Source organism: Macaca mulatta, chromosome 17 (assembly GCF_049350105.2).
Source record: "Macaca mulatta isolate MMU2019108-1 chromosome 17, T2T-MMU8v2.0, whole genome shotgun sequence".
Lineage (NCBI taxonomy): Eukaryota > Metazoa > Chordata > Mammalia > Primates > Cercopithecidae > Macaca > Macaca mulatta.
Window position 1 is genome coordinate 93937510 of NC_133422.1, and position 13515 is coordinate 93951024.

General features: G+C 41.8%; 1 protein-coding gene across 9 annotated transcripts in view; it reads left to right on the plus strand.

The window, feature by feature from the left end:
* UBAC2 (UBA domain containing 2) overlaps positions 1–13515 on the plus strand; it is a 189989-nt gene that overhangs the window by 29622 nt on the left and 146852 nt on the right. For all 9 annotated transcript variants that reach the window (XM_077973589.1, XM_077973591.1, XM_077973594.1 and 6 more), the window contains 1 exon segment: positions 11484–11611. In XM_077973589.1, coding sequence (XP_077829715.1) covers positions 11484–11611 — 128 coding nt within the window.

Consider the following 13515-nt stretch of genomic DNA (forward strand, 5'->3'; position numbering starts at 1 on the left):
TGTTGTCAGCCCCGGGAGCTGGCTGATGGCTACCCCACCATCTTGCACATTGGCAGATGAAAAGAGCAAGAATGATTCCCTGGCTCTTAAAGGGTCCTCCTGGAAGTGACATAGCTTTCATTTACTTGGCCAGAGCAAGTCACATTGCCATGCCTCACTTCATTTGGGAGTGGGGGTGGGGAGCAGTCCTACCATGGGTTTGGGAAGAGACAGGAAATATGTGGTGAATAACAAAGCCACAGGTTTTATTTTCCCTAGTTCATTTTGCATAGGATTTATTTCCATCTGACATAATGTATATCTACCTTGTTTTGTTTGTTGTTGCTTTTCTCTCCTGTCTAGACTCTAAACTACAAGACTAGGGACTTTGCACAGTTTATTGCTGTGCCTCAGAACCTAGAATAATGCATGGTACAGCATGGATGCCTACTCATATTTAGAGGATGATTGAGAATACCAAAGCAAACCACTCATTTATTCATTTGGTGGATGCGTTGGGAGTTTGGTATTCAAGTTGGGAATGTGAATTAGGGAGATTTGAGAGGTTAGAAAAGAAGAGATGGTGTGAGATAAGAAGTTGTAGAGTAGATATACTAGAGAAAATCAGTGGAAACGCTGGTAAGTGTAGAGTGTCATCTTGAGATTTGAGATCAAGAATTTATGGTGAGGTCTTGTAGCTCAGCTCTGTGACTTTCTCCACTCACGTTGAGTTGCTCAAACTGGCAAGGAAGAGGAAGGAATGACGGGGACCATTGCACAAGGACAAGTGGAAACCCAAGTTGAAGGAAAGATGAATCAAGCTGCCCCTTGCACTTACATCACCCCTGCTCCATCTTCAGTCCTGTCAGAGTCACAAAGGAGCTTGCCTTTAATGGGGGAAACCTGGGGTGTTGTGATGGTGCTGGTGGTAGGAGCAATATTCTCTATATTCATTCTTTTCTCTTTTTTTTGAGATGGAGTCTTGCTTTGTTGCCCAGGCTGGAGTGCAGTGGCACAATCTTGGCTCACTGCAACCTCCACTTGCTGGATTCAGGAGATTCTCCTGCCTCAGCCTCCTGAATAGCTGGGATTACAGGTGCCCTCCCAGCACGCCTGGCTAATTTTTGTATTTTTGGTAGTGACGGGGCTTCATGATGTTGGCCAGGCTAGTCTCAAACTTCTGACCTCAGGTGATCTGCCCGACTTGGCCTCCCAAAGTGCTGGGATTATAGGTGTGAGCCACTGTGCCCAGCCCCTATATTCATTCTTTTATTTCATTTTCTTCTCATGACACTTTTGAGGTAGGTTCTCATATCCATTTTACAGATGAGGAAAATTGAGGCTGAAATGGCTCAAGAAAGGATTTAGGTTGGTTAGGCTCATAGTCATGGTACTCTCCTCTACTTTTGAATTACTATGCAATGAGGAACTGGGTTAGATTTTAGATTCCTTGGAGCCTTGTTTGCATTTTGGTCATGAAGAAAGTGTGCAACCACTTTACTAATGGTTCCAGTTTAGATGCTCTCAAGACCTTACCAGAGAGGAAATAGTTGGGCTATTTTTATATGCTTAAACAAGTACAATAACCACAGTGTCAACTGTAACTGGTAAATTCGCCCCCAGGGAATTTCTTATGAATAAGATGAAGGTGCACCTCACAGAATCTGAGACTGTCCCCATCAGTGAGGCTTTTCTGTGATATTGGCTGTTAATGATCTGGACATTTCATCTGTGCAAGGGACGATGCTAGGATTTATGATGGATGTAGAGAAGAGTGAGGCATGTGGCCTCCCTTCGGGAATCTTTATTGTAGTTGGGATAGCAAAACTGTACAAACCCTGGCTGCTCACAGTAGTGTGTGGGAACGAGGGTGCAGAGTAGGGGAAAAGCCCTTCAGGCTAAAATGGTTCACTCAGGCTGAATGAGGAAAGTAGAAACAACTGTTATTTGAAGGCTGCATAAGATTTAGATCTGTGCTAGTAAGGAAGGCATTGATGATATTTGGGGATTTAAGTCTGGAAAAAATTTCCAAAGGCATTGAAACAGAAAGCAACATGTTCAGGAGGTAGTGAGCTGTGTAGTTTGATTGCAGCAAAGGCTCCTGAGAACAAAGCAATGGAGGTTGTGCTGAGGAGGCAGGAGGCCCAGAATGTGGGGAGGTCTGGACAACCAGGGACAGGGACTTTTCATTTGAGCTTGAAGGTCATACCAAAGTGACCACATTGCAGCCTTGTTTTAGGAAAGAGTGTACACACACACACACAGATAGTCCTTCCTTTGCAAGGTGATGCAGGACCGTAAAAATGACTGTGCAAGTTGAAACCAGGCAAAGCTATTTTAATAATCAATGGGGAAAATTTGGATTGTTCCGTGATTTTTAAAAATTTTTGTTGAAAGAATGCTTTGTTAAAACTTTAGACTTTCTCTTATAAATATATAGTTATAAATGCATAGGGAAATGAAAAAATAGTAAAACAGTATACTGTAATTTATTAAAAACATTAGCGACATTGAGAATTAAAGTGTTTTGTTTCTTTGTAAGAAACTTCCAAAGAGCAGTTTGAGCAGTGTTTGCCTTCTTCCTATTGTGTAACTTATGGGGAGTATCTCTATGATACCTTGTGACTTGTCATACGCCTGAGTTTGGCTGAGTTTCCATTATTTTATTCTCTCTGCTTTCAATGTGACAAAATATCTCTGAGAGTTTCTTTTTTTTTTTTTTTTTGAGACGGAGTCTTGCTCTGTAGCCCAGGCTGGAGTACAGTGGCCGGATCTCAGCTCACTGCAAGCTCCGCCTCCCGGGTTCACGCCATTCTCCTGCCTCAGCCTCCCGAGTAGCTGGGACTACAGGCGCCTGCCCCCTCGCCCAGCTAAGTTTTTGTATTTTTAGTAGAGACGGGGTTTCACCGTGTTAGCCAGGATGGTCTCGATCTCCTGACCTCGTGATCCGCCCGTCTCGGCCTCCCAAAGTGCTGGGATTACAGGCTTGAGCCACCGCGCCCGGCGAGAGTTTCTTTAATATGTAGAATTTTGCCAGCATCACTTCCCCAGGGACATCACAATCACTATTTTACTGTACTATTGCTTCTCTAACAAATTATCACAAACGTGATGGTTTAAAACAAAAGAAATATGGCCAGACACGGTGGCTCATGACTGTAATCCTAGCACTTTGGGAGGCTGAGGCAGGCGGATTGCCTGAGCTCAGCAGTTCGAGACCAGCCTGGGCAACATAGTGAAACCCTGTCTTTACTAAAAATACAAAAACATTAGCTGGGCGTGGTGACGTGCGCCTGTAGTCCTAGCTGCTTGGGAGGCTGAGAGACCAGAATTGCTTGAACCTGGGAGGTGCCGGAGGTTGCAGTGAGCTGAGATCACGCCACTGCACTCCAGCCTGGGCAACAGAGCGGGACTCTGTCTCTTCAATAAATAAATAAATAAAACAAAATAAATTTATTATTCTACAATTTGGAGGCCAGAAGTCCAAAATGGATCTCACTGGGATAAAATCAAGGTGTCAGCAGGGCTGCATTTCTTTTGGAAGCTCTGAGAAGGAATCTGTTTCTTCGCCTTTTGTAGCTTTTTGAGGCAGCTCACATTTCTTGACTCATGACCCAATTTTATCGTCAAAGCCAAGGGTGATTGGTGGACTCTTTCTTACATTGTCACTCTGAAACTTAGTCTCCTGCCTCCCTCTTGCACTTAAAAGGACTCCTGTGGGCCACTCCAGCGGCTCACGCTTGTAATCCTAGCATTTTGGGAGGCCGAGGTGGGTGGGTCGTGAGGTCAGGAGTCTGAGACCAGCCTCGCCAATATGGTGAAACCCGTTTCTACTAAAAATACAAAACATTAGCTGGATGTGGTGGCACGCGCCTGCAGTCCCAGCTACTCGGGGGGCTGAGGTAGGAGAATCGCTTAAACCCGGGAGGCAGAGGTTGCAATGAGCGGAGATTGTACCACTGCACTCCAGCCTGGGCAACAGAGGGAGACTCTGTCTCAAAAAAAAAGAAAAGACTCTTGTGATTGCATTGGATCCAGCTGGATATCTTGGATATCTTGGATATCTTGGATAATCTCATCTCAAGGACATCTGGTTAGCAACCTCAATTCTGTCTGCAACCTTAACTCCTACTTGCTGTGTAACCCAACATAGTCACGGGTTCTGGGGATTAAGACGTGGATCTCCTTGGGGAGCCAGTATTCTATCACGGTCACCTTCCTGTTGGTAAGTTCACCTTCACCGAGTTTCTCTAGCTGCCCACCTTGAATGGTGGCAGTGTCAACATTCCTGTGGTTTGATATTTCTTTTATAACCTGATAACATTTGATTCAGATTTCACTTTCAGCACTATTACTTTTTGTTTCTTTGCTGTATACTTTTTTTTTTTTTTTTTTTTTTTTTTTTGAGATGGAGTTTCTCCCTGTCATCCAGGCTGGAGTACAATGGTATGATCTTGGCTCACTGCAGTCTCTGTCTCCTGGGTTCAAGTGAGTCTCCCACCTCAGCCTCCCAAGTAGCTAGGACTACAAGCATGCCACCATGCCCAGCTACTTTTTATATTTTTAGTAGAGACGGGTTTCGCCATGTTGACCAGGCTGGTCTCAAACTCCTGACCTTAAGTGATCCATCCATCTCAGCCTCCCAAAGTGCTGGGATTATAGATGTGAGCCACCATGCCTGGTCCTCTTTGTTGTATACTTTCATGTTTATTGACTAGTTCCTTCTTTTGATGATATATTTTTGTAAAATGTCACAAGAATTTATCATTGGAAGATGAGGCAACACAACAACATGCTTCACTGTCTGTGCATGAATGGAAAAACAGCTGCCCAGTGACCAGTGACTGACAGACTTGGAAAGAAGTGACATACATGATTGGTTGCCCATCATAATGCACATCTTCTTGACATAATGATCTGCGTACTGAAGAGCTGGCGTTATTTTACCAAATCATGGTAACTGAAGTCTGTGCCTATTAGAGCTATGCAGAAATGAGGAACTGCCAGTGTGTGTATTTTTGTGCCATGTCTACATATGTATTTATATAGGTTAACGTGTTACTTGTTTTTTTAAAAAAGAAAATTGGGAGTTAAGCTAAAAGTTATTAGAAGTATATATCTATGGGAGTGGGTTGGGGGTATGGGATAGAGGGGAGAAATAACTGAAGTGAAAATAAACCTTTGTTTTTCATAGTTTTGGTTTTTGAACAATGTAAATATTTAACATATTCAAAAATTTTAACGGAGAAAGGAGCAAACTTTAATATTGAATGTAAACAGAAATAAACAAATCTGTGTGTTATAACCACTAGGGAAAAGAATTATTTCAAGTAGCTTTTGAACACAAGACCCTGTCCATCTTTAGTTAAGATATATATACACATATACACACTCTAAGGACCAAAAAAAAAAAAAAAAATCTTCAAAGATAAACTTTGCCCAGTGGGCTTAATAAATAGTTTATTGTTTGTAATGATACTGATATTGTAATATTAAAATTTTATGTATAACCTAGGATAAAGCAAGCAGGTAACTATTAATAATTAAGAGAGAAAAGACAGAAATGCAAAGAGCTTAGGAAAAAGCACTGTAGGCCAGGCATGGTGGCTCACAGCAGTAATTCCAGCACTTTGGGAGGCCGAGGCGGGCAGATCGCTTGAGCTCAGGAGTTCGAGACCAGCCTGGGCCACGTGGTAAAACCCTGTCTCTACAAAAAAAAAAAAAAAAAAAAGGCCGGTCGTGGTGCCTTGCCCCTGTAATCCCAGCTACTTGGGAGACTTAGGCAGGAGGATTGCTTGAGCTTAGGATATGGAGGTTACGGTCAGCTGAGATCACACCACTGCACTCTAGCATCAGCAACACAAGGAGACCCTATCTCAAAAAAAGAAAAGAAAAATGGCACTGTAGTGTTAAATTGTTAAATTTGAATTGGAAATATCATTATGAATCATGATTTCAAAATATATTTTCTAGCTCTGATTACTGAAAGAGCTAGAAGCATTGGGACCCAAAATGACACTGAGCACATCTAGTGCTCAGATTTGGTTTCTTTCTTTTTTTTTTTTTTTTTTTTTTTTTGAGATAAAGTCTTACTCTGTTGCCCAAGGTGGAGTACAGTGGCGCGATCTCAGCTCACTGCAACCTCCATTGCCCGGGTTCAAGCGATTCTCCTGCTTCAGCCTCCCAAGTAGCTGGGATCACAGGCATGCACCACCATGCCCAGCTAATTTTCGTATTTTTAGTAGAGACAGGGTTTCACTATGTTGGCCAGGCTGGTCTCGAACTCCTGACCTCATGATCTGTTTGCCTTGGTCTCCCAAAGTGCTGGGATTACAGGCATGAGCCACTGCGCCCAGCCTCAGATTTGGTTTCTAAAGACCATTTCCCAACGTTCCCTAATAGGGATCCTTAGAGAAATTCTAGGTCTTGGGCAGGACGGGTACAGGTGAGCCTAAAGCAAGGAAGACGAATGGATAGGTGGGGCAGCCAGAGAAGGCATTGAGGGCCATGGTTGAGAGACCACAGAAGCTGGTCAAAGGGCTTCCACCTGGACAGTTTGAACATTGGAAAAAGAATGCAACTGATTGTAACACATTAACTAAGTAAAAATCCATGAGTGTAGAGTGATACCAAGATACAAGGAGAATGAAGACAGAAGGCCAGCTAAGAAATAGAAAAGTAATGACAATTATCAAAATTATTGTTATGTAACCCCCAGTGTAAGTCTTAAATGTAAACTTTTTCACAGTAAAAGGATGGGAGAAAACAACTATATTAAGAGAAAAAAAAGGCAGTGTTTTTGGTTCCTGTGAAGCTTAAGTGTTTCATTATTTGATGGAAATCTCAGTCATGTTTTTGTAACCAAATCTGCTGGTATCACTTGAATTCTCAAGACTAGTCTTTTGATACTATGAATATTACAGGGTTATTTTTTTATTATTATTTTTTCAGTTGCAAGATTTAATAGAGTGAAAACAGAGCTCCCATACAAAGGGAGGTACAGGGTTATTATATAAAGTAAGTAATTATTTCCAAGGAAAGCATGTTATTTCAGTGGTTTTCCTAGATTGAGATTCACTTTCTTTTTCTGAGCCCCCATCATGGGCCGGACACTGTGCTAGCCATTTCTACATGTATTACCTCACTTCTTTCTTAGCATAACGCTGAGAATTAGGTCAGATGAGGTGACTGAAGCTCAGAGAGGTCAGATACTGTGTCCAATGGCAAGCATCAGTAAGTGTGAAAATGAGGGTTCAAGACCAAGTCTTCTGGGCCCCAAGTCCTTTCCCTTCTCATAGCTCTTGTTCTGTCCCATGGATTAGCTCAGCAAGTAGCTTGTTGAAAACAAGGGGCTTGTTTTCAGGGTCTGTGAGAGAGGAAGGCATGAAAATACAAAGGTGGAACCAAGGAAGACCAGAGAGAGAGAAGAGCTACTTAGATGTCTCACAATAGTGTACATTTTAATTAAATTACATGCTTGGAGGAAATGTTCCTGAGTAGGTAAAAGCTGATATTTTGTTCTATTGGAAAAAAAAGTGAGCTAGAAGAAAACATAATTTGCTTCTTTTTTTCTCTCATATCAGAGGGAAGAGAGAAGACATTTATAGTTTCTAAAATACCCTTAGTAGTATAATTCTGTCATACTTAATATGTAAATGACTAGATCAAGGAGGAAGAGGGACATGACTGCTTTTGGTACAAGGCAGAGGTCACACTAGCTTCTCCTGGAAAACTGACCTGGGCTCCAATTGTACTCATGGTAGAAAATCTCAGGAGGCCACTGCAGTCAGCAGTGTTAACACTCAGGAGGCCACTGCAGTCAGCGGTGTTAACACTTTTAGCCTCGTTTAATTTTTTAAAAACAAAACACCTAGGAATCAATTAACCAAAGTGCAATATATGTACAAGGAAAACTATCAAACACTGATGAAAGAACTTGAAGAGGACACAAAAAAATGAAAGGGTATTCCATACTTATGGTTTGGAAGAATTAGTATTGTTAAAGTGCCAATACTACCCAAAGCAATTTACAGATTCAATGCAATCCTCTTAAAATATCAATGACATTCTTCACAGAAATACAAAAAAAAAAAAAAAAAAATTCGTAAAATTTATATGGAACCACAAAAGACTCTGAGTAGCCAAAGCAATCCTGAGCAAGAAGAACAAGATGAAGTATCACACTACCTGACTTCAAAATATACTACAGAGTGACCAAATCAGCAGGATACTCACATCAAAACAGACACATAGACCAGTGGAGCAGATTAGAAGATCGAGATATAAATCTATGCATTTGCAGCCAAAAAAGGTGCCAAGAACATACAATGGAGAAAGAATGGTCCCCTCAAAAAAAATTGTGCTGGGGCCAGGTGCTGTGGCTCATGCCTATCATTCTAACCCTTTGGGAGGCTGAGGCAAGAGGATCACTTGAGGCTAGGAGTTTGAGACCAGCCTGGGCAACATGGCAAGACTCTATCTCTCCAAAAAAAAAATTAGCCAAGTGTGGTGGCTTGTGCCTGTAGTCCCAGCTACTAGGGAGGCTGAGGTGGGAGGATCACTTGAGCCCAGGAGTTCAAGTCTGCAGTGAACTGTGATCATGCCACTGGACTCCAGCCTGGGCAATACAGTGAGACCCTGTCTCAAAAAAAATTGTGCTGGTAAACCTGGTTAACCATATACAGAAAAGTGAAAGACCCATATTTCTTACTATATATAAAAATCAAATCGAAATGGATTAAAGACTTAAGTCTAAGACCTGAAACTATGAAACTACTAGCAGAAAATGTTGGAGAAATGCTCCAGGACATTGGTCTGGGCAAATATTTTTTGTGCGTAAGACCTCAAAAGCACAGACAGCCAAAGGAAAAATAGACAAATGGGATTACGTCAAACTAAAAAGCTCCTGTTGCACAGCAAAAGAAACAGTCAACAAAGAGATAACCCACAGAATGGGAGAAAATACTTGCAATACTTGCAGATTAATCCATCTGACAAGGGATTTAGTCACCAGAATTTGTAAGGAGCTCAAACAACTCAATAGCAAAAACCCAAATAATCCAATTTAAAAGTGGGCGAAAGATCTGAATAGACATTTCTCAAAAGAAGACATACAAATCGCCAACAGGCATATGAAAATATGCTCAACATCATTGATCATCAGAGAAATGCAAATCAAAACCACAATGAGATATTTCACCCAAGTTAGAATGGCTTTTATCAAAAAGACAGGAATAACAGAGGCTGGCTGCTGGGCACGGTGGCTCATACCTGTAATCCTGGTACTTTGGGAGGCAGAGGCAGGTGGATCATCTAAGGTCAGGAGTTCAAGACCAGCCTGGCCAACATGGTGAAACCCCCGTCTCTACTAAAAATACAAAAATTAGCTGGGCATGGTGGCAGGTGCCTGTAATCCCAGGTACTCAGGAGGCTGAGGCAGGAGAATCGCTCAAACCCACGGGGCCGAGGTTGCAGTGAGCCAAGATTGCACCACTTCACTCCAGCCTGCGCGAAAGAGCAAAACTCTGTCTCAAAAACAACAACATCCAGCCTGGGCAACAGAGCGAGACTCCATCTCAAAAAAACAAAAACAAAACCACCAAACAAAACAGAGGCTGGCCAGGATGTGGAGAAAGGGGAACCCTGGTATACTGTTGGTGGGAATGTAAATTAGTACAGTCACGATGGAAAACAGTATGGAGGTTCTTCAAAAATAAAATAAAATAAAACTACCCACTTTGGGAGGCTGAGACGGGCGGATCACGAGGTCAGGAGATCGAGACCATCCTGGCTAATACGGTGAAACCCTGTCTCTACTAAAAAATACAAAAAAACTAGCCGGGCGAGGTGGCGTGCACCTGTAGTCCCAGCTACTCGGGAGGCTGAGGCAGGAGAATGGCGTAAACCTGGGAGTCGGAGCTTGCAGTGAGCTGAGATCCGGCCACTGCACTCCAGCCCGGGCGACAGAGCGAGACTCCGTCTCAAAAAAATAAATAAAATAAATAAATAAATAAAACTACCATATGATCCACTACTGGATATATATTCAAAAGAAAGGAAATCAGTATATCAAAGAGATATCTGTACTTCCATGCTTATTGCAGCACTATTCACAATGGCCAAATATGGAATCAGCTGAAGTGTCCATCAGTGCAGATGTGAGCCACCATGCCTGGCCCTCTTTGTTGTATACTTTCATCTTTATTGACTAGTTCCCTCTTTTAAGTTTCCAATGAATAGAAAACAAATTGATAATGGATAAAGAAAATTTTATGTTTGTGTGTGTGTGTGTGTGTATATATATATATATAATATATATACAATTTTTTGTATGTGTATATATATTATATACACCTACACACACACTGACATATTATTCAGCCATAAAAAGAATGAAATCCTGTCATTTGTAGCAGCATGGATGGAACTAGAAGACATGTAAGTGAAATAAGCTAAGAACAAAAAGACAAGGATTGCATGTTCTCACTTACATATGGAAGCTAAAATAGTGGATCTCATGAAGCTGGAGAGTAGGTTGGTGGTTATCAGAGGCTGGGAAGGGTAGGAGGGAGAGGGGGATACAAAGAGGTTGATTAATGGGTACAAATATACACTTAGAAGAAATAAGACTTGGTGTTCAGTAGATCGGGAGGGTGTCTGTAGTTGACACTAATCTCTCGTATGTTTCAAAATAGCTAGAAGAGAATAATTCAGCCTAAAGAAAAGAGAGAGATTTAAGATAATTACCTGGACTGGTTGCTGTGGTCCATGCCTATATTCCCAGCATGTTGGGAGGCTGAGACAGGAGGATCGCTTGAGCCCAGGAGTTCGAGACCAGCTTGGCCAACATGGTGAAACATGGTCTCTACTAAGAATACGAAAACTAGCCAGGCGTGGTGGCGTGTGCATGTAATCCCAGCTATGCAGGAGGCTGAGGCAGGAGAATCACTTAAACCTGGGAGGTGGAGGTTGCAGTAAGCCAAGATTGCGCCACTGCACTCCAGCTTGGGTGACAAAGTGAGACTTTCTCTGGATGTGATTGTATGAATGTATCAAATTATCACACGTACTCCCAAAATGTGTTCCCTAATAGGTATCAATTAAAAAATAAAATTAAAAATGTATTTTTACATATGTATGAATTCTGTGTGTGCTCAGGAGCTAACTGGCTGATTTGATAGAAAACATACTGCTCTATTTCTTTACACTTGGGTAGCCATTTTCTCAAAGGTGTTCTATGGAAGTTCTGGCTGCAAACTTGGTCTCATTCAAGAGCCAACTGCCAATGAAGCCCTGCTAGGGCATTCTGCTTGTTTCCAGTGTCTTTTGATCACTTACTTCCCGAGGTTGATGTTTTGAAAGTGGATGTTAGAACCAAATTTCAGAGTTTCTGAACTTTGTCTTCATTCTGATTTAAAAGAAGTGAATTCTCTTGCTTTTCACCCATGTGGTTTTTTAAATCTTAGGAACAATCATTCTGAAAGTGGTTTCCTTTTTCCCTGCAGACAAGGCGCCTCTGTCGAAGAGCCTTCTGCTGGTCCCCAGTGCCCTCTCCCTCCTGCTAGCCCTCCTCCTGCCTCACTGCCAGAAGCTGTTTGTGTATGACCTCCACGCAGTCAAGAACGACTTCCAGGTGAGCTCTGCCTCATTGGCCCCTTGGAGGAGAGAGGACAGTTTTTTTTTCTAGATTTGTTTTTTCTTCCTAGATTTGCTTTTCTTCCTGCTATTAGTTCCTCAAAGCCCCCAATTTGTAAGAAATATTTATTATTAATATTTCATTAAGTAACTTCTAGTTGTATTTATTGATTTTTCAGCAAAGCAGATAATAATGAAGCAATGGCAGTATTTCCTTTTATTAGGCACATTTGTTTTCAGTTTCACTTTTTACTCAGAGAAGTGCAACTTATAACTTCAAGGGAATTAAAAACAATGTTAAATCTTTTTTTTAATGCCCAGTATGCATACTTAGCTTTGCCAAAACCTTGTCTCAGTTTGAATATTTGATTAGGGGAGCTAGGCTCTGTCAGCTGTATCAGATTGTGAATTTATGATAACTTTTACAGTGGTGGTTAAATGAAGTAAGAGATTTCTCTTGAGTTTCTGCTGTGGGAAAGAGCAGAAGTGCTTTTCAAGGTTTCTGGACTGATCTTGTTGAAAACGCTGGTGCTGGCTTCTTGTCTATGAATTGGAGTGTTAGTGCACATTCTGGTGTATAACTGCCACACTTTCTTTGCTAAACACTTGGTTAGCCCATTTAAAGCATAATAATCCATTTCTTGAACACTGACACCTTTTCTTCATAGTCATGTAATTAATACCATTGCTCAGATTGGCTTCACCAACTTCCCGTGCAGGTCTTTCAGTTATTTATCTGTATTACTCATTTGTCAGAAGATAGTATAGCTTCTGTATTATTTCAGTTGCTATAAGTCGTTCTCAACCCTGGACACACATTAGAATCACCTGGAAAAACTTGAGAGCTCTGTCTGCATATCTATTCTTATGTGAAGGTATAATTTATACCTAGATTTACATAAACCCACTATCTCACCCCAGAACAACTGAGTCACAGAGTCTGGTGGTGGTACCTGGGCATTGCTGTACATTTAAAAACAACCCCCTGGGGATTCTAGTGTATGGCTGGCTTTGAGGACCACTGATGTAAGGGCCCCCGGGCCTTGGGTTGATACCTTCCTAATTTCTGGAGTTAATTTGGTTCGTTTGGCTAAGCCCACTCTGTGGACATCTGTGCTTTGAAGGTGGTGACCTGCTTGGATGGAAGAGGACCACCCTTCTGTCCAGGAATGGGAATAGCCACATCCACATTAACACTGTTAAAACACCTAAGAGGCTGTCGGTGTGTATTCATGAGAGATATGGGAGTTTCAGTTCTGCCTTGGGAAATCTAAACACACACATACACATAAGAACGTGATTCTGTAGGTCACAGGTGTACATGACATCCTTGGGGGGTGATAAAGGAAGTAGGGACCAGTATTGGGGGAATACCTCCGGAGAGTCTTAGGGATGTGAGCTTTCACTTTGGTCTGAAACAAGGGATAAATGTTAATTAGCAGTGAAGAGAAGGAAGGGCATTTTACTTCAGGAAGTAACATGAATTTCAGACCTTTAGGAGTGTGGTATAGGAAGCATACTTTGAGGCAAACCCAGGCTTTGAGGCAAACCCAGAGTTAGATTGGAGAAGTCCAGGAGGTCTCAGATAATGAAGGGCTTTATTTTGTAAGTTCTGAACCTCCAGATTTTGGCAATTAATGCAGAGGTACAGTCAGGTTTCTTTAGGTTGAGTTGCAGAAGCAGTGCTTTGCTGAGTGCAAGCCTGTAGCCAGTTACCAGTCTTTAGGGGACATTCACCTGTATAATAATATGCAGTGGTTTATTCTTATACCAGCTCTCATAGTTTTGTGTCCTTGAGCATCACTGCAACACATAAATTGTTTAAAACTGTAGCTAGCAGCTTTATTTTCATTAACTGAAGAAAAATGGGGTTCTGGAAATGCAGTTTGTTGTATCTTAGTA